This window comes from Miniopterus natalensis, chromosome 17, assembly GCF_054644295.1.
Source record: "Miniopterus natalensis isolate mMinNat1 chromosome 17, mMinNat1.hap1, whole genome shotgun sequence".
Classification (NCBI taxonomy): Eukaryota; Metazoa; Chordata; class Mammalia; order Chiroptera; family Miniopteridae; genus Miniopterus; species Miniopterus natalensis.
In genome coordinates this window covers 13,721,702-13,744,259 of record NC_142097.1, presented here as the reverse complement: position 1 = coordinate 13,744,259, position 22,558 = coordinate 13,721,702, and the positions used below count along the sequence as shown (strand labels likewise).

Genomic DNA, 22,558 nt, shown 5'->3' with positions numbered 1-22,558 from the left:
TTCTCTTTTTCCTTAGGTGGAATGAATCTTACTTGTTGAATATCTCCTGGTTGCTGGTTGAATTCACTTGTAAAAGAATCATCTTCCCCTGCGTGGAAGTCACTTAGTGGAATATTTAATTATAAATCCAGGGATCGCAAAGCTTTTTGATCTCCCAAAGGAAGGGGACATACCACTATATCAAATAAGCTTGACATTACAGCCAAAATGGTGCTGTCCCAGAGACAACGAGATGAACTGTAAGTTTCTCTGTTTTATGTGTGTGTGTGTGTGTGTGTGTGTGTGTGTGTGTCTCATAAAGGACAAAGTAAATTAAAATACAGCTTTGGGAGAGCTGTTCTCAAATTAAAACTATTGTTAGAAGTGTTCAAATATTGATGTGGGCATTTTGGTCTAATGTTAAAACTGGGTCTGTCTTTGACATAGCACCATTTACTCTTGTGACCTTATTGTGTATAAGTTCAAAGCAAAACAAACAGGTTACTTGGGATAAGTTTGATCTCAAGTTTGTCTTAAATATATCATTATGTTCATTTGGAAGATAGGTGCTTCAAAACACTTCTAGATTTTTTTATCTGGATCCATGTGTTAGAAAAATGAAAGCTTTTTTGTTGTTATTGCTAAGGTCTTTCCTTTGCCTTATTGTATTTTTTATCATCTTTTGACTGCTCCAGGATTTGAACTTTAGAGGGTGGCTAACATAATAGTTAATGCAAATTCATTAACAAAATTCATTAACTAGATAGGCATGAAAATGATTTGACCACTGCTATTATATAGGATTTTATAGCATTCTATTTTTGTAGGTGAAGAATATAGTGGAAAATATTTAGCTTTGTGTTCTAGGTTTTTTAAATTTCCTGTGGCTTTTTAAAAAACGGTATAATCGGGAATAATTTCAAATTTATATGTTTGTAAGATTAGTACAAAGAATATTTATATACATTTTATCCAGATTCACTTATTGGTAACATTTTGTATTATTTGTACTCTAGCTGTGTGTGTATACACACAACTTACTCTCACACAGCACACACACACACCATTTTTTTCCTAAACCATATGAGAGTAAGTTGCATACATCAAAGACCTTTCTCCCAGATACGTTAGTGTGTAGTTCTTAAGAGTAAGGGTATTCTTCTATAAAGCCACAGTACAGCTAGCAATTTCAGTAAAGTTAACATTGAAACAATACTTTTATTTGATCTGCCTTCCATGTTCCAGTTTTGTCAGTTGACCCAATAATGTCCTTTATGGCAACATTTTAATCCTCTCTAGTATACCATCCAGTCCAGGATTAGCTATTGTGTTCAGTTGTCATAAGTGGCATTTGATCTGGAACATGTCCTCAACCTTTCTTTGTCTTTTATGACATAGATATTTTTGAAGCCCCCCCTCCCCTTTTAATAGAATGTTCCGCATTTTGCATTTGTCTAATGTTTCCTCATGATTAGATTCAGGTTATGCATCCTTGGCCAAAATATTGCGTAAGTATGTTCATGACCCCTCAATTGTGATGTTAATTTTGACCTATCAGTCAAGATGCCTGATTTCTCCACTGTATAGTTACTATTACTTCCTTTTCAACAAATAGTGGGGGTGACACTTTAAGACCATGCATTAATATTTCAGAGTAATGTTTGCAAAGTAATGGATTTTCAACACTTATTCTTTCTATATTTGCTAGTCATCGCTAAGCACTTTACTGTAATCAAGGGATCTTTTTGTCTATTGACTTTTCATTATTGGTATGAACTCATGGGTTCTCATATTTCCAGTAGTTTTATCATTCACTACCATTCTGACTGCTTTGTTGCGTGAATTGTTCTAGATTGTCCCATGGGAGACTCTTCAGTTGATTCTTACATATGCCTCTATCATTTTTTATGTGCACTTCCTTCCTTTCTGGCATTACAAGATATTCCAGGCTTATTGTATACCAGTCCTGCCTTAAACCTAAAATCAGCCATTGCTCCAACAAGCCCTCATTCCTCTTAGTGGGGAATAGTATTAGAGATCAAGATATGGGCACTAAATGTACTTGTTGCTACTGGGTTGTCTTTGCTTCTGGGCCCTTTAAGTAGGCAGAACTAGAAAATAAGTGTATATGTAAGTACATGCACAGACACTTGGTATGTATATGTACTAAGGTTTCTCAATCTTGGCACTATTGACTATTTAGGCTAAATAATTCTTTGCTATGGGGGCTGTCCTGTAAACTGTTGGTTGTTTAGCAACATCCTTGGCCTCTACCCACTAAATGCCACAATTAACGGTGTCTCCAGATGTTGCCACTGTCCTCTGGAGGGCAGAATCTCCTCCAGTTGGAACCACTGATATATACATACACATGTACACATACTTATTTTAGAAATCATTAGGCTAAACTGATACTTCTAATTTCAGTCTGTTTCCACAAGTTTCTTTCTTATGTTTCCCTCTGTGATAGTTATCTCTCCTTTTATAGTGAGACCCTGACTTTCCAGCTCATTTGCTCAGTCCTATAATACTTCTAAAATAGTTTCAGAATTATGCTCATACTACTTAAAAAACACACACACCTCCTGGAGAGGGTTCAGAATTTGTGCACAGTTCTCCCCCATCTACTCTGCCCAAGACAGAGAATATATAATCAAATACAAACAGGTCCTCAACGTCATTTCATCTAGCAGCATCTCGTTTCATTACAATGTTGATGAAATGCCATAGGAACTTAACTCTTGTTTTATATCAGTTAGCCTATGGTAAAATTGGTTTCATCTGTCATTTCATTGCAGTTACAACGAACCTATTGATGATGTGAAGTGAGGGTTTACTGTACTATGCTTGCAAATTACTTGGATTAGTTTTGTTTTGTATTTTTCCCTCTTCCTGTGGTTATATTCATTTAAAATACAGTTGGGTTTATCTCTTCTAGTTTTTCAGTTTTCTGCGTCCTTCCCTTCTCATCCTTGTTAATGTAATATAATGTTTTGAATATGCATAAGGTTATATAACTACGTATACTAGTTGTATAGTATAGTAAAGCTAGTAAATAAAATACGCTGGGGTAGGCAAAGTTAGGCAGGCCCGTTTATCTGTGGAAGTTTTGCATCTGAGAAAGGTGGCATTTCACATAAGTAGGGAAAAGATGTGCTGTTTGGCAAGTAGTGTTAGCACAACAAGTTGTACTAAAAATAAACTTGAATCCAGATAAGTTTTTTAAAGCCCAAATATTAAACACATACAAAATAACAATGTAGAAGTGATAGAAGGAAATACTGCCGTTTTGGTAGAAAAGGACTTCCTGAAGATACTAAACATGGAAACAAAAAGGAAAATTGGTAAATTTTACTGTATCAAAATATAAATTTTCCACATGAAGAAAGATTTCAAACAAAATTAAAATACAAAGGACTGGCTGTGGAAATATTTGCAACACATGTAGCAAAAAAAAGGCATCTAGAATAATATAAAGAAGTCCTAAAAATTGCTGCAAATGATCACAACCAGTAGAAAAATGAGAAAAAGATAATACTAAGACCATTCATAAACAAAACAAAAAATTGGCCAGTAAACATGAAATAATATTTAACATCTGTAAACAAAACAAGGTACAGTTTGTTCTCCAAGCTATTATCTAAAGTGAAAAATCACCTTTGCTAGCAAGTGTATGGAAAAATTGGTTCTTTCCTATTGGTGGTGGGAATATATACATTGTTAGAATTTTTTTTAAGGTCAGTTTGACAATATATTTTAAAAATAGAATCTTTGATCTAATAGTTAATAATTATAAAAACTTTTTTTTAGTGTATGTGCAGACATTTCTCTAGGTATAGCTATGTAAAAGGATGATTGTTGCATTGTTTTCAGTGATAAAAAACTGGTAACAACCTAAAACCTATACCCATTCTATGAGATACTATATAGCAGTTTTAAAATGTGGTATGTTTATGTGTATCTATTATTAAGTGAATTAATCAGGTTGCTAAATAAAATGGTATGATATATTTATATTAAACACGCCTTACAACTATATTACCTATTTCTTTTGTGCCTATGTCTGTGTAGATGCACAGGTGAAGGCTTGAAAGGCTATACTAAATTGTTAACAGTGGTTGTTGCTTCTGAAGAGAATGAGATTGGATAAAGGTGGAATGAAGATTTGTGACAGTATTGTTTCAGTATATAAGATAAATGTATTATTTATTGTTAATGAAAGTAAAATTTTAATAGATTTTTTTAAAAAAAAACAAAATATAGATAGCCTTTGACATTGTAGGTGGTAGTGGAGAAGTTTTAGGTTAGCCTGCAGTTTCTTGTCGCTTTTCTATCAAGGTATTCATAGTATTTTTTTCTCTTTATTTGTATGTTCACCAAGCTAGAATTTGGATGTTCTTTATTTTAGGAACATTTTCCTAAAATATATATAGGATGTCCCCCCAAAATGTATACATACTTTGAATAATTATTAATTCCAATGGGTTAAATCTGAAAAGAAAGAAACATCAATTGAGCTATCAGAAAAAAATGTGTATATATTTTTTTGGGACACCCTGTATATTATTATTATTATTATTATTATTATTATTATTATTATTAGGTCAATTACAGTTGACATTCATTATTTAATATTTGTTTCAGGTGTATGGCATAGTGGTTCGACATTTATATAATTTACGAAGTGATCCCCTGATAAGTCTAGAACCCCCACCTGGCACCGTACACAGTTGTTACAGTGTTATCTACTATATTCCCTATCTTTTATTATATTTGATTTTATCATATGTCTTTTGGATTCCTTTTATTTTGTCTCTTTTTTTGTTTTATGTTACCTTAGATTGCTATGAGAGTAAACATCTATAACTTTCTGCTTTTTTCTAGGGTTATTTTTCCTCTTGAAAGCGTACATTCTTCTCAAGTTATTTGCATTGTTATTTTTCTCCTCCTCTTAAGAAAATCTGCATGTGTCCTATATTACATCCTTCCTTATTCTGATATCTTTGAGACAGCTCTATTTGTGGGAAATAATAGCTTGAAATTGAGTATGCTGTCTTGGAATGCCTTCCTTCCATATTAGTACAGTCTTTTGCCCTCTTAGGACATGTTGCTTGCCTCTCTGCTTTCCAGGTCCTCCTCAGGTGAGCTTGACTTTTGTAAAGGATTTCAAGCCTTTTTTGTATAATTTATTATCTCTGTTAGCTAATTCTGGTCAGCACATGTAAAGCAGATTTTCTTTACTTTTCTCTTAAATCCTGCTTTACCTATAAACAGCTTAATTGCCTTAAAAATCTCGTGTTCCACATTTTTTATCTCTCCTTCTCTTAGAACCCCTTGCAACCACTGATCTTTTTACTGTTTCTGTAGTTTTGTCATTTTCAGAAAGTTGGAATCATACAGTATGTAGCCTTTTTAGAATGACTTCTTTCACTTAGCAATGTGCGTTTTCAATTTCCTCCATGTCTTTTCATGACTAAGAAATTTTTAAGATGTGTTTTACTTTAATAAACTAACCTATGCAGTTAGTTGAGGTAGTCAGGTTTTTCCTGTGCATATATTTGAACATTATATGTAATTAGTATTGATTAGAAAGTGATTCTGCCCTGGTGTTTAAAAATGTAAAGAGCTGCACTTACCTACTACACATTTAAAATTATACATGAGAAAACACTACAGCAACACATGTTTATGGAGTTGAGTTAGATCTCAGACAGTGCTCTGGCACATATGCATATTGTCATCATGTTATGAATAGTTGTAAAGACAAGCATGGGCACAATACCTTGCATCATGGCAGTATCCTATTACAAGTAGTTTTAGCGCTTACAGTTTTAGACACTTCTTGTCTGGCATTAGGATCTATAATAGAGTGATGTTTTGTTTTTGTTAGTGATTCAACTTTCAAACAGGTATTTCCCACTTCTTTTTAAATTTTTTGACTCAGTTTAGTTGAAGACTCCTCTGAGATTGCAAGTTTTGAGCTGTTTCAATCCAGTTACTCCTTGTACTAACCTGTATGAATTAGAATTTTCTTCATACTGGGCAGTAAAAGCAAAATACATGAATGACTTGGATGCAGGGGCTGAAATGAGATTGTCACTGTAATTCATACTCTCACAATGTCAGGTTTTTATATTTATAAAAACAACTATATATTTTTATTGACTATAAAAGTAAATATTTAAACATAAACTTCTTAATATACTGCTTTTATCCAACTTGAGGTTTTAGGTTCTGCTGTTTTTTAAACTTTAAAAAGTTGGTAATAATGAAATTTATAACCACATTGACTATGTTATCACTTCACATATAATGATCATTAAAAGTTCCATATTATTGCCTTGAGGTAAAAGATTATAAAATATAAAAGGTCATCTGAGTTTTCAAAGGGAGATTAAAGTATTCTTAGTTTGTGTTATATTTAATCTTTTTATTCTTTGAAGGTTTTTTAATAGAAATATTTCATTTAGTAGAATGCATTACATTCTGCTCATCCCAGGTAACAAGTAATGACATCCTATACTGTAGAAGTAGTGGTATTTTCTCCTCTTGTTGTTAGACTTGTCAAAACAGTAAGCCAGTAAATAAAAACAAATGCTTTATTTTGTGAGTCTGAACCAAATCATGAAATTGCTATTGTCTCAAAAATACGTTTCAGCATTTGTTGACAAGAGCAAAATGTAGACATCCCTAAAGATAATCAAGATGTCATCAGAGTCAAAATTGTTGACTTTCTGTAGAATTCATGCAAAGCCCTTTGATTGCGCCACATCACATTTCATTTTACTGAAAGATTCTACTATATTCTAGAGAATTGTATTAGACAGAAAAAAAAGACACATTGTAGAAGCAGGAAGGCAGTGCCACAAATACCGCTGAGGAAGTTGAGAAACATACATGTTAAGTAGTTCCTATTTCCTGTATGACTTTGGAGGTCAGCTGAAGGGTGAGATGCAATTAGGTATTTGAGAGTGATGAAAAGGGATGAGGGACAAGTAAATGATTCATCAGACAGCAATGGAATGACAACCATATATTATGACTTCACCCATACTAATTCTAAAGGTATAAATCCATTATTAGCAGTATTATAGATGATTGACTGTCTTGCTGTTCAATACAGGGTAAAAACTGTGCTCCATCAACATATAGAACCTATATTTAGCCAGGTAATCCTGGAAATGCTTATTATGATACGACCTGTTCTTGTTTTTTGTTTTTTAACAAGTATTTTATTTTAATGAAACTGGTACAGACAATGTCCATTTAAAATCCATATCCTAGGCCAAAAAGTACAAATAATGAAAAAGAGTGGTGTTTTGTTGTACATACTTCTACAGGAATAATTTTATTAACTGCTAATTAAAGTTAGAACTTTTCTGGGATTTTCTGACAAGATTTTTCTTTTCTCTTAAAATGCTTTCTCTTCAGTGAAGCCATCTTTGGAGTTAATCTTTACTCTCACCTTATCTGTCATCTTCACTCCAACTTGATATTCCTCTTCTTTTGGTCCAGACCTTCAAATTTTAAAAGTGGCTTCAAGTTGAGGGAAGGTCATTTTTCCACAGTTTAATTCTCTGAAAACTTCCATCTCCCACTGAAAGTCATAGTCCAGGAGTGAAATAATCACATGCTATAACTTCTGGGCCAATTAGAAAGTCATTATACACACTTAATTTGTTGACCTTATTTATTATAAGCCTGAAAATGTACAGTCCTGAAAAAGATGGTCTCCCTGTGCACACATGTAATATTTCAAAAGGAGAGGGCAATATGAAGGAGGCTGAGGTTTGATCACCAAAATCAGCACAATGAAAACAAACAATAATGAAAAATGGGCACTAGAATTCAAATTACCAGATATTTTAGAGAGATTGGGGAGGTCAGTTTTCAATCCCAATTTGAACATAACATTACAAAAGAACTATTTTTAAAAATAAAAAAGAATTGAGGGCCCTAGCCAGTTTTGCTCAGTGGTTAGAACATCAGCACACGGAATGAAGGGTCCCAGGTTCGATTCCAGCAGTGCCTCGGTTGCAGGCTTGATCCCTGGCCCCGGTCCAGGGTGCATCCAGGAGGCAGCCAGTTGATGTGTCTTTTCTCACGTCAGTGTTTCTCTGTCTCTCTCCCTTCCACTCTCTGAAAAGTGGTGAAAGAAATATATCCTCGGGTGAAGATTAAAATAAATAAGTAAATAAAATACAATTATTTTTTTAAAAAAAAGATTGAAGGAAAATTAAAAAAAAAAGAATATCTAAACTGTTGAAGGATGCTCTCCCTGTTTGTTTCTGATAAACTTCAATCACATCTTCCTCCATTCCCAGTTCTTTTGGAGTATGATTATCAGCAATTCTCCTTCAAAGAGAAACTTGAGTGAATTCATTGGAACTCCCTGTCTTTGTATGATTCTTTTGAGTTTCTTGAGATGTGTTGTCATTTTCTCTTTGAAATGAATCTCACGGCTATACTGTCCAATGACTTGAGTTTAATGTATTCTCTTTCCTTCCTTATCCCCCAAGTCCTCAGTTGAATGTTTTGCCTCCTGGTCAGACATGGTTGATGGTGGCTTCACCCAGGTTCTTTGCACAGCAGTGGCCTCAATTAGGCAGAGTCTAGCTCCAGGGTTTACAAATCTGACTCTCTTCTCCATAGCACAACACGGAGTCTGGAGGGACTCCACTGTGTCTCCTCCTATGATAATATCTGTTTTAAGGGATCTTCACTTCTGTTCTTTAGGGCTTGACTTCCTTTATTTAGTTACTATCCCATCTAATCTGCTTATATGCTCCTGACAAAATATGTCTTTTAAAAATACCACTTTCATTAAACTGCTTTTTCTTGCCTTGCTTTTTCTTAATAATATATTTTTGTCCTGTCTTTCCAGCCATTTCTTTCATCTTAATCTCATTTTCAATATTTATAGATATTATTTAGATGTATTTATTGCTTTTTGAACAATTTAAAATAAATAATAGTGATTATAGGCATCCTTGTCTTGTTCTTGACAGTGCAAATATTTCTAGTGTTTTACCATTGACTTATATTTAGTTGAAGGTTTGAGAGATTTCTTTTTAAATTATTAATGAGGCAGTCTCTCTTCATCTTTTTTAATGTTAATGAAGACCTTTCTATTGTTAAGGAATTGTTTTAAAATCAAGAATGTTGAAGAATTTGATCAAATACACATTGAAATCTCTGTCATGTTTTGTTCTCATTCCTTTTCTCCCCCTGTCTCCTGCCTATAATGCCTACTTTTTCTTTTTTCTTTAAGGCCCAATTTACATCTTGCCTATGTAAGGGTCTTGTTTTAAGTAATTGTTGTTGGTAAATATGTATCTATTGCCATATTATTATTATTTTTTTAATTCTTACCCGAGGATATGCTTGTTGATTTTTAGAGAGAGGGGAAGGGGGAGAGAGTGAGCAAGTGAGAAAGGAACATCGATGTGAGAGAGAACATCAAACGGTTGCCTTCCATACATGCTCCAACTGGGGATTGGACCACAACCTAGGTATGTACCATGACTGGGAATTGAACCTCCAGCCTTTGGGTATATGAGATGACACTCCAACCAACTGAGCCACACCAGCCAGGGCTTATTATTCATATGTTTTATATATATATATATCTTTTTCTTTTTAAAGACCCTTTAACATTTCTTGTAAGATTGGTTTGGTGGTGACAAACTCCTTTAGCTTTTTCTTGTCTGGGAAGCTCTTTATCTGCCCTTTGATTCTAAATGATAGTCTTGCTGGGTAGAGTAATCTCGGTTATAGGTTCTTGCTTTTCATCACTTTGACTATTTTGTGCCAATCCCTTCTGGCCTACAAAGTTTCTGTTGAGAAATCAGCTGACAGTCTTATGAGAGCTTCCTTGTAGGTAACTAATTGCTTTTCTCTTGCTGCTTTTAAGATTATCTCTTTGTCTTTAACTTTGGCATTTTAATTGTGATGTGTCTTGGTGTGGACCTCTTGGGTTCATCTTGTTGGGGACTCTCTGTGCTTCCTGGACTTGTATGTCTATTTCCTTCTTCAGATTAGGGAAGTTTTTCATCATTTTTTCAAATAGGTTTTCAATTTCTTGCTCTCTCTTGTCATTCCAGCATTCCCATGATGTGAATGTTGGTACGTTTGAAGTTGGCCCAGAGGCTCCTTACACTGTTCTCATTTAAAAAATTTTTTTTCCTGTTCTGATTCAGTGTTTTCTGCTTTCTTATATTCCAAATTGCCAACTTGTTCTTTGCTTCATCTACTCTACTGCTAATTCCCTATAATTTACTCTTCATTTCAGTCCATATATCCTTTATTTCTGGCTGGCTCTTTTTTATGGTTTCCATGTCCTTTATTTTATTTTTATTTATTTATTTATTTTTTAAAAACTATATCTTTATTGATTTCAGAGAGAGGAAAGGAGAGGGAGAGAGAGATGGAAACATCAATGATGAGAGAGTCATTGATCGACTGCCTCCTACATGCCCCCAACTGGGGATTGAGCCCGCAACCTGGGCATATACCCTGACTGGGAATCGAACCCCAATTGCCTGGATCCTAGGTCGACGCTCAACTGCTGAGCCACGCCCAGCCGGGCATATCCTTATTTTAAATCCTCACCAGAGGATATGTTTTTATTGATTTTGGAGAGAGAGGAAGGGGAGAGAGGGAGGAGGTAGGGGAGGGCAGAAACATTGATTGGTTGCCTCCCATAAGCACCCTGACTGGGAATTGAACCCAAAATCTTTCAGTGTACAGGATGATGCTCCAACCAACTGAGCCACACCAGCCAGGGCTCCATGTCAGGGCATGATCAGTGACTCTCTCATCATTGATGTTTCTATCTCACTCTCTCCCTCTCCCTTCCTCTCTGAAATCAATAAAGATATATTCAAAATAAAATAAAGTAATAAAAATATAGATGTTGAATTAAGCCACAGAATTTGGAAATACAGTAAGTCCTCACTTAGCATTGTTGATAGGTTCTGGAACTGAAGAAATTAATTTTATCATAGGCTAATTATATAAATGAGTTAAGTTCCTACGGAATCTCATCAATGTTATAATGAAATGATGTTAGTTGAGGACCTACTGTATTGCAGAAGTCTTAAATGAAACAGTCCATGTTAATAAAAATTATATAAACAAAATCAAAGGGTAGCAACTGTTTTTAGTCAGTAAATGTTTGAAAAGCAATGATGGTAAAGGGATGACAATTATAACTACTGGTAAGAGTATAAATTGGTACAACTCTGGGGAGCAGCTTGACAATAACTATTAAAATGTCCCAAAATGTATATAATTTTTGTCTTAGTCTGCTGAGACTGCAACAGAATACCATAAACTGGGTGGCTTATAAACCAGAAAGATTTATTTCTGATAGTTTTAGAGGCTAGGAAGTTCAAGATCAAGACACTGGTAGATTCAGTGTCTGGTGAGGTTCAGTTCTTGGATTATAGTCTCATTTGTAAGAGCTGCTCTCATGACCTAATCACCTCCCAAAGGCCCCACCTCCAGATACCATCACCTTGGGGATTAGGTTTCAACATAAGATTTCGGAGAGGGAGGCATAAACATTTAGTCTGTAGCATTTTTTGACTCAAATGTGAAGATGTGAAAAAAGGCTTTATTTATATGGATATTTATTTGCAACATTGTTTAAACTGGTAAACAATTAGAAATAGCCTGAATGTCTAGCAATAGATGGTTTCGTAAATAAAATTTGGGACATTTATATAATGCAACATTGTTTGAGTATAGTTATGATGTCATAAATGAATATTTACTGACAAGGAAAGATTTTCACAACATTTTGAATGAAATTAGCAGATTGGATTACTTGATTAAAAACTGTGTGTGCTTCCCTGGCTGCTGCGACTCGGTTGAGCGTTGTCCTGTGCACCAAAAGTTTGCTAGTTTGATCCCTGGTCAGGGTGCTTACAGGAGTAGCGAATTGATGTTTCTCAGATTGATATTTCTCTCTCTCCCTTTCTCTCTAAAACAAATAACAGTTTTTTAAAAAGCTGTGTATGTACATGCATGGTAATGTGAACATATCAGCAAAGAACATGGTATGAGAGGACTATGCTGAAAGAGGTTAGCAGTTGCAAACTGAAAGTGTTGGAATTTTTTTTTTTTTTAATCCTCACCTGAGGATATGTTTTTATTGATTTTTAGAAAGAGAGAAAAGGAGAGATAAAAACATCGATGTAAGAGAGAAACACTGATTGGTTGCCTTCCACAAACGCCGACTGGGGATTGAACCCTCAACCTTTAAGTGTATAGGATGATGGTCCAACCAACTGAACCACCCAGCCAGGGCAGGATTTTTTTTTTTTTTTTAATGAGGAAAATGGAATGGTGATTTTGCATTTTTCTCCTTTTAATATTTTTACAAGGAAAAGTATCACCATTTATCTTTAAGTCCATTAAGATTATAATCGTTATAATTTGTGCATATGTAGCATTTACATGTTATTGTTATATGAGCTTCAGAGTTGTAAACTGTGTGCAGTGTGCTCAGGCAAAGTGTCAGGCATTAGAACTTGATTGACCCTGAAGTAGGAGTGAGGCTAGGTAGGAACATTAAATATTTACAAGTACTATATAAGATTTGTTTACCCTTGACATTTTGCCCTTTATTTGCTTGCTGTTGGTTTTTTAGATAAAAAGAGGAAAATAAAGCTAAGAAATAGATGTCGCTTGTTTCCCTTTTTATTTAGGATATTTTAACCACAGGGAAATTTATTTTTGTTGAAGGTTTGTAATACAGGTTTTGACAACACAGTATTTGATGGAGTATTTTGAGAAAACCATTGCATTTCTATTTTGTATTGTTTTGGAAGGCCCAAGTAGAACTACTTGGTAGGAATTAAGAAGATTTCAGTTCTGTGTGAAGAAGATATTAATGAATCAAGTTATCATTAGTAGAGTAGGCCAGAAGGTACAAGCTGTGATATGACCAGCACATAGACACAGACTCCCAGTAATAGTAAGACTTTACATTTCCTCAACTCCCTTACCAAGAAGGTGATGTGCTGACCTTGTCTTCCACTATTGTGCTTTAGTTTTTGTTATGCTAATAATTACCTGGAACATAAAGGAAGATACTTTTCTATTATCTTTCTTCACTATTTTTTGTTTGTTTTTAACACATTGACTTAAAACTGGATCTCAGCAAGTCTATACTACTACTAGAGTGTTTTTATTTCCTTATGCATTAGGTGGGCAGTGGCATTTACATTTATACAAGGGGAGTCATAGCAGCATTATTTGTAGTAGAAAAAGCATGTTTCCGTAGTGGAGTACAATATAGAAGAAGGCAAATTTACATCTGATAAGGAATGATTGCTGCTCTGGCCAGTGTGGTTCAGTTTGTTGGAGCATTGTCCCATACTGAAGGGTTGAGGGTTCGATTCCAGTCAGGGCACATACCCAGGTTGCTGTTTTGGTTTTCTCCCATGGGTTGCATATGAGAAGTAACTGATCTATGTTTCTCACATTTGTTTGTCTCTCTCTCTCTCTCCCTTCCTCTCTCCTTAAAATCAATAAAAACATATTCTCAGGTGAGGATTAAAAACAGAATGATTTCTAAGATTAAGAGAATTTATGTGACATTGTAAGATGTGTAATGTACTGCAGTTTGTTTTAAAAACAAGTATTGATTATCTCTAGAAGACTATGCAGGGATGTGCGTTAATAGGTAGATTATCTCTGAAAGAAAACACACAACATTGGTAAAGTGATTGCCTCAGGATGGAATATTGGGGGTCGGTGGTGGAAAGGACACTTTATTATGTACTTATATGTGTAAAATTTGTACAACCTTTTATATATATTAGCTTTTAAGTTAATTTAGATTGCTTTAAAGGAAATCACAAGCAAACAACTATTTGTATCACAGTGGACTTAAGGCTCAAAAAATTGAGAGAGGAATAGGTTGCCTTAGAAGGGGAGGGAGGAAGCTGATTTTCTTTTTGAAAGAATGTAAGGAGGGCATCAAAAGGCATCTGCTAATTCAGCTTCAATTTCTCATTCTAAATGAATGTCTTAGTCTGTGATGTATACTAAGTTTATAGCTTATGCTCTTTTTTCACCCATTTCTAATGGTTTAAAGATATCTCTGATATTAAAATGAGTACTAATTGTAATCTTATCAGAACAAGCCTTTCTGTAAAACTGTATTGCAGTTGCTAGTCCTTGAGTGTCTGTTATAACAAGTGGTGTAAGGGAAAGTTAAATGTAAACATGAACAAAATTGATGATTATTGTTACAAATTGATACCTATTTATACCAGCCATATCTTGACTTATATAGAGTGCCCACAGCTTGTAAGATAAGCAATATGTTAGAAACTTAAAGCTAGAAGTGAAGTAAATGTTTTAGAGGTTTGGGGGGGTGTCCCTTTTTTTGTGAAATTCTTGTATTTTTTTGGAAGGGAATACTGTCATGAGATTTTAAATAAAACATTTCTTCAAAGTAGAAATGAAATTTTTTGGGAGTCATTTGAATTTGTTTTCTTTCAGAAATCGAGCTATAGCAGATTATCTTCGTTCAAATGGCTATGAAGAGGCATATTCAGTTTTTAAAAAAGAAGCTGAATTAGATATGGTATGTTTGACTTTTTACAATTATAAGTGGATTTTACTGAAGTAGCAGCAGTAAACAGTCACCTCAGTTATTCATAGATCTGATCATTTGTTATTTACTTGGCATTAAACTTGGTTTTCACCCTTTTTTTAGTATAATAAGGTTTTAATAATATTTAATTTGATTCAGGGATAAATGGTCTGTATGGCTTGAACTATTGTAGTTGAGCCGTTTTTTAAAAGGTTCTCATTTTTGTTCTCTAGAATGAAGAATTAGATAAGAAATATGCTGGTCTTTTGGAAAAAAAATGGACATCTGTTATTAGATTACAAAAGAAGGTAACCTAAGTTTTTTCTTTAAAGTTAGTTGTATTTGGAGTGTTCTTAAATAAACTTTCCGAAAACATTAAGAAACATAAATTAATGTATAAAATGCTCTTAGAAAAGTACCTAACATAGATGTTAAATAAATGTTGGCTTTTTATTATAAATATTATTACTGACATGTAAACTTGGTTTGGGAAGAGTTTGTTAAGAGTAGCAGACTCTTAATAACAAATTATTATTCTGTATTAATTAATAATTATATTTAATCTTGAAAAGGCAAATAAGAATACATTTCTGTGAATTGAAAAATGTTTTTACCCAGACAGATATTGCTGATGCATGCTAACTCATGCAGACATGAGTACTGGCCGGGTTGAATCTACATAAACCTGACTTCAGGGAATTAATACTAAAGAACTTATTTGTTCCCTTGTTTAGATGGGAAGAATGCATGGAGTTAATGTGATGCTGGGAAAAGAGCACTAAAATGTGCACTTAGACAAGTTATTTTTATGTGTAAAGTGAAGGCAATAAATAATATTCTGGTCCTAAAATTTATACTTTTAGTAGGCAAAGCTAGAATAAATAAATAACATTGTTATAACATGATTTAATGCATAAAATGCTCTTAGAAAAGTACCTAACATAGGTGTTAAATAAATGTTGGCTTTTTATCATAAATATTATTGGCATGTAAACTTGGTTTGGAAAGAGTTTATTAAGAGTAGCAGACTTAGAGGGACCAACACAGGTGCATTGCTCTTCCTCTAAATAGTAGATATAAATTGAAATTTTTCTTTGAATTAAGAGTTAAGACAAAATTGTACTGAATTTTTCTCAATTTTTAATTTTGTCATACCACTAAAATTTTGATGGTAGATAATTTTTAATAAATGATAAATGCTTTGTAAATTAATGAAAAAAGTATTCTGCATATATAGATGCAAAATAAAAGCAGTTTTTTAAATATCAAATAAAATTGGAGTTTGTGTATGTAACTCTGTGTTTATTTTTCAAGGTTATGGAGTTAGAATCAAAATTAAATGAAGCAAAAGAAGAATTTACGTCGGGCGGACCTCTTGGTCAGAAACGAGATCCAAAAGAATGGATTCCCCGTCCACCAGAAAAATATGCATTGAGTGGTCATAGGAGTCCGGTCACTCGAGTCATTTTCCACCCTGTGTTCAGTGTTATGGTCTCTGCTTCAGAGGATGCTACAATTAAGGTATTTTTTTCAAAATGAAAGATGTGCAATAGGATAACTGTTAAATGTAGATTTAAATTTAATTGGGTGAAAGAAAGAAAAAGGTCCTGAAAATGAGGACCTAAAAAGAGGGAAAGGAGACTTTGAAACTGTGTGATTGGTTCTAAACCTTAAAAGATAGAATTAGAATAAAATCCGTAGAATAAAATTGTAGCTCCTGGTAGTCAAACTGCCATATAAGTTCACTGATGAATTTGAGAGAATTGGGTGCTGCTAATGTAGTGTTGCACAATAGGTCACCTAGTACTTGAATAATTTTTGTTCTTGGAGAATGAAGATATACGTGTGTGCCTTTTAAGCAGAGGTAGTAGATGAAAATACAGGATTACCACACTAGTAATTCAGCAGATGAATATATTCTGGAAAAGAATTCAATAGAGGATTTATTTAAATTGGACTCTCCTTGATGTATTTAATATTGGCTTTGATTCCAAACTAAAACAGTAGTTCTCTCCAGGGGTGTAGGACTGTAGGGGCTTATCACTTTATAAGTTAATTATTTCTTTCATTTTTGTTTCACAGTAATCATACATTTTAATTTTTTTGAAACATATTTTTATTGACTTCAGAGAGAGGAAGAGAGAGAGGGAGAGAAACATCAGTGATGAGAGAGAGTCATTGATCGGCTGCCTCCTGTACACCCCCACTGGGGATCGTTCCCGCAACCTGGGCATGTGCCCTGACCAGGAATTGAAGCTCGATCTCCTGATCATAGGTTGATGCTCAGCTGCTGAGCCACACTGGCTGGGCTGTTTTATCTTCTAATCAGAAAAAACCTTTTTGTAATTCCCTTTGATCCAGACAGTGACAGTAGTATAAACCACCTACAGAAAGACAAGTAAAATACAGTTAAAAGGTTTAGGTAGGTTTCTCTGTTCTAAGGCTTATTTCAGTTTAAGTTTCATTTGTAGAGGTTTAGGAAAATGTGAATAGATTTTTAAGATTGTATATATCTCTAACAATGCAGGAAACACATAATGTGACTTATTCTTCATATTATACATTGTTTTGTTTTCCTTATGTGGTTTCTTTAGTTTGTAAATCAGTGGCTTCCATCTATCCTGGAGGCTGGTGATCCATGGGGCGGGCTGCAGTGTCATTGGAAGAGTCTTAAATTCATATGTGCATCATGTACTTCTGTAGGCTGAGATGATCACATACCAGATACCTTAATATATTGCTATTTTTCAGATGTATGTAGACATGTATTTAAATTATTGATTTTATGATAGTCTTGTATACTAAAAAACTACATTCCTGTCATGAGGCATGGGGGTAAAGGTAGACATTTTTGAGTAGGTTGAAAACCCAATCTTAACCATTGGTTTTGTAGTGGTGGTTGAGAAGCATAAATAAAACTGTAAATGTGCCATCTTAAAATATATCTGTGGAGTCAACTTTAAAATATTACAAATGGTACATACTTATTCATTTCCCTCCACTTGTCAGATAATTTTGTTTTAAGTCCTATTATTTTTATTTATTTTTTAATCCTCACCTGAGAATATTTTTTCCATTGAGTGGAAGGGGGGTAGAGAGCGGGGGGGGGGGGGGCTGGAACCGAGATATGTGCCCTTGACTGGGGGTGGAACCCACGAAAGACCCTTTGGTCCACAGGCCGACACTCGAACCACTGAGCCAAACCGACCAAGGCATTCCTATTGTTTTTAGGTTGCCAGGGTTTATATTACTTATATCTGTTTTATAATTGCGAATAAGTTTTCTATGCTCTGATTATAAATGGAGAACCAACACACATTTACCCCATGAAAAAAACATTACAAATAAAAGTTTTAAAGTTTTTATCTGTATTCATACTACGTATCTCAGCAACTACTCAATTTCCCTTCCATTTAGTCTTTTTTTTTTTTAATTCTCACCTGAGGATATTTTTTTTCCGTTGCTTTTCAGAGAGAGAGAGGAAGTGTGTGTGGGGGGAGAAACATCGATGCAAGAGAGAGACATTGATTGGTTGCCACCTGCTCTCACGCCTACGGGGGCTGGGGGGGTTGAGTCTGCCACTGAGGTACGTGCCCTTAGCCGGAATCAAACCCAGGACTCTTCAGTCCATGGGCCCACATTAACCACTGAGCCAAAACAGCCAGGGCCACTTCCACTTAGTCTTTATTTAATGTGCACACATGGTTGTTGCATGAATAAAAAGCATTTGTGTTTAGTTTTGTTTCCTTTTTTGATTAAACTTGTTTGTTTCTAATGAATCATGATTCTTAATGATTTAAAACAGATTGTCTTATATGTATGTGGAGGCATTATAGGGTAGTTAATGGTCGAGAACACAGGTTCTGAGTTCAGGTACTGACCCAGCCATTTAATAATTAATGTGATCAGGGGCAAATTAACTTTTTATGCTTCCCTTTCCGCATTTGTAAAATGAAGATAATACCTATTTCAGGGCTTTCCCAAGGATTAAACTTCCCTTTCCTCATCTGTGAAATGAAGGTAATGCCTGTCTGAAGCTTCTGGGAGGATTAAATGAGTTAATACAGGGAAACTGTTGCCACAGTGCTGGCCAGATACTAAAGGATAGTGCTTAGTGTCCACAGGGTTTCAGCACCATTAACAAATCTTCCTTTGGATTTTAAGTTACTTTTAGTCATCTATCGTAAGTAACGTTGTTCTGTTTATGCATAAAGCTTTTTTTCTCATAAATTACTTCCTTTGATAATTTGTAGAATGAAAAAAAAGTTTTGCTTCCCTTCTATATTATTTTTCTTCAGTTGTGTTGTTAGGTGATATCTAAGTGTGATGGTTGTGATAGAACTACTTTCCAAAAAACTCAAAGGAAAACACAGAGTTTTTGTAATTTTGTGACTATGGTGGGCAAAATGATTATGTTTAAGGCTCAGTTCTCTCATTTGATGGGAAGGGGGATTAAAAATATGTCATAAAATTATTTTTCTTAAAATGAAATAATATGTAACAGTATAGTGCCTGGCAAATTTAAATAGATGGTAAGGGCTCAAAAAACTGCAGCTAATGTTACAGTTGTCATAACATTTTTTATTATATTAAATAATTTCTCTTGTGCATCTGGTAAATACAGCAGGTTTGTATTAGTTATTAACGTCAGGAATTTCCTTTTAGAACCATTCATTTATATCATCAACATATGAACTATAATAATTTAGGAAAACTGATAGAAGGTAGATACTTGGAATAGTTCATGACAGTATTTTCGTTTCAAATCAAATAATTATTTTAATTTTCACCGGAGGGTATGTTTATTGATTTTAGAGAGAGTGGGGGAGAGAGAGAGAAACATCAGTATAAGAGAGAAACATGAATTGGTAGCCTCCCATACACACCCTGATGAGGAACTGAACCTACAACCTTTTTTTTGGCGCATAGGACAATGCTCCAACCAACTGAGCCACACAGCCAGGGCTTCATGACAGTATTTTTAATTGCATCATTTATACTTTTGAAATATTTCTGGTTGTCATTTAGAACTCATTCTTAAATATTTTAAAAAATGAACAGCAAACAAAACTGAAAAATACATTAAACTAATAAAGCAAATTAAGGATTGCCAGCTTTAATATATAAACAGTTCAAACAAATATAAAAAACAGAAACATCTCAATAAAAAACATGAACTTGTAGGACATGAACAGATAATTCATAGAAGAAAAATGGCTAACCAATGCCCTCACTGCAATAGAAGAAATGCAAATTAAAATTATAATATATATTAAATCTGTCAAGATATTTTACTGGTTTAAATGAGAATCCCCAGTGGTGATAAGAATTTGATGAAACAGGCATTCTCATTACTTTGATACAATCTATTGGGAGGACAATTTAGCAGAATATATGAAGGGCTTAAGAAGTTTATACTTTTTGACCCAAATTTTCTTTTTCCCCATCATTGTGTGACCTAAGTATTGCAAAATGAGGACAGATATTTTTCAATATTCAAATTTTCACTTTACATGTTTTCTAGAATAAAAAATTTTAGCCAACAATAGGAATTCTTTTTTTAAAAGAATGCTAAGTTTTTTGTTGTTTTTTTTTAACAATGCTATTTTTTTTGTTTTAGAGAGAGAAAAAAACATCGATTTGTTGTTCCACTTATTTATTCATTGGTTGCTGCTTGTATGTGCCCTGTCTGGAGACTGAACCCACAACCGTGCCATATTGGGACGATGCTCTAACCAACTGAGCTACCTGGCCAGGGCAAGAATGCTGTTTTTAACAGCATGAAAAAATTCATATCATAAAAAGCAAAGGGGAAAATGGGATAATGAAGTATACACAGTTACCTATACTCAAAGGGCACAGAAAAAATGGGGGGAAAAAATGCCATTGGTAGGATAAATTGATAGTTTTTATTTCCTTTATGTCAGTACATCATAGTTTTTTTTATCATGAGTATTTATTACTTTTATAATCATCCAAAAGGTAAATATAAAGAAAAGTAAACTTAATTCTTATTAATTCTTGACATTTACAGACTAACTAAAATGCGCTGTTTCCTCATCATTTATGAAGAAAACCAGTTCATTTTCTGGTTATATTTTCTGGTTATATTTATTTTAGAGAAAATGTTTTTATATTATTTAATGAATACGTGGAAAGAAAATTAACTGACACTGAAGTGAACTTCAAGCTCATACCTTATTTTCAGTATGTGAAGTATTCATCTGAACACTTGGTGTCAGAATTAAACACTTAGATAACAAAATAAGACAAAGATATTATCAAAAAACTATAGACCAAATACAGTACCATTTTTTGAACACAGATGCAAAAATCTTCTAACATATTACAAGCAAATTAAGTCCAGCAGTTCATTAAAAGGATAATGAATATAACCAAGTAGGGTTTAATCCCAGAATGCAAGATTGTTTCCACATTTGAAAATAAATCAATGTGATATGTCAATAACAAAATTGCCTGGCCAGGTGGCTCAGTTGGTTAAGCCCTGTCCTATGCACTAGGAGGTTGCCAGTTCTATTCCCGGTCAGGGCATATGACCAGGTTTTGGGCTTGATCCCCAGTAGGGGGCATACAGGAGGCTACTGATCCATATTTCTCATGTTTCTATCTCTCCCTCTCCCTTCCTCTCTCGGAAATCAATAAAAACATATTTTAAAAAAAAATAGGTTCGGAAAAAGCATTTGACAAAATCCCGGTATCCATTCATGAGAGAAACTGAACAAGCTAGGAAAGGGGAGCTTCCTTAATCTGATAAAAGGTAAAGGTATCTGAAAAACCCGCAGTGAACATAATACTTAATGGTGGAAAACTGAATGCTTTCCCCTGAGATCAGGAACCAAGGCCAGGCAGGATGTCCATTCTCAACCACTTATATTCCTTTGTACTGGAGTGCCTAGCCAGTGCAGTAACGAAGAAAAGATAAAAGACATACAGATTTGAAAGGAAGAAATGAAACTGTCTTAATTTGTAGGCATGATCTATGTAGAAAATCCCAAAGAACGTACAAAAAAGCTACTAGAACTATGACTGGATTTAACAGAATCACAGGATACAAGGTCAATACACAAAGTGTAATTGTATTTCTATAAACTAGCAATGAATAATCGAAAATTGAAAATTAAAAATACCACTTATGCCCTAGTCGGTTTGGCTCAGTGGTTAGAGTCGGCCCACAGACTGAAGGGTCCCGGGTTTGATTCTGGCCAAGGACACATACCTTGGTTGCAGGCTTGATCCCCAGCTCCAGTTGGGGCATGTGTCGGAGGCAACCAGTTACTGTATCTCTCTCACATCGATGCCCCCCCCCCCCCCATAGTAGCATCAAGAAACCATAAAATACTTAAGGATAAGTCTGACAAAATTACACAAAATTAAACACAGTATCACTTCCATGTAGAAGTACTTAAACATTTAAATGGAAAAAATTGTTTATATTGGGAAGGGTGCAGAAGTTTTCTGTGAAATATTTTTAGAAGATAGTTTATTTTTCTTAGTTTTTTTGTTTTTAAACATATCTTTATTGATTTCAGAGAGAGGAAAGGAGGGGGGGAGAGAGAGATAGAAACATCAATGATGAGAGAGTCATTGATCGGCTGCTTAGCCCACAACCTGGGCATGTGCCCTGACCGGGAATCAAACCCTGATCTTCTGGTTCCTAGGTTGATGCTCAACCGCTGAGCCACGCCCAGCCAGGCTTAGTTTTTTTGTTTTGTTTTTTATTTATCTTTATTGTTGAAAATATTACAGATGTCCCCCCTTTTTTTTCTATTGATCCCCTCCACTCCACATCCATCCCACCCTCAGGCCTTCCCCATACCAGTGTCTGTGTCTATAGGTTATGCATATAATCATATAAGTTCTTTGATTAATCTCTCCCCACCCCTGCCTTCCCTCTGAGGTCCCATGCTTCTGTGTCTTTGGATCTATTTTGTTCATCAGTTTATTTTG

At 34.5% G+C, this 22,558-nt stretch overlaps 1 protein-coding gene and 1 pseudogene across 1 annotated transcript in view; one reads left to right on the top strand and one right to left on the bottom strand.

Moving 5' to 3' along the window:
* Positions 1 to 22,558, top strand: part of PAFAH1B1 (platelet activating factor acetylhydrolase 1b regulatory subunit 1) — a 60,209-nt gene that overhangs the window by 26,994 nt on the left and 10,657 nt on the right. Inside the window, exons 2-5 of the mRNA XM_016211151.2 lie at positions 17 to 239; positions 14,497 to 14,581; positions 14,824 to 14,898; positions 15,905 to 16,111. Coding sequence (XP_016066637.1) covers positions 208 to 239; positions 14,497 to 14,581; positions 14,824 to 14,898; positions 15,905 to 16,111 — 399 coding nt within the window. The 5' untranslated portion in view covers positions 17 to 207. The remainder of the gene's footprint in view (positions 1 to 16; positions 240 to 14,496; positions 14,582 to 14,823; positions 14,899 to 15,904; positions 16,112 to 22,558) is intronic.
* Positions 7,459 to 8,533, bottom strand: LOC148091218 (small ubiquitin-related modifier 1 pseudogene; annotated as a pseudogene).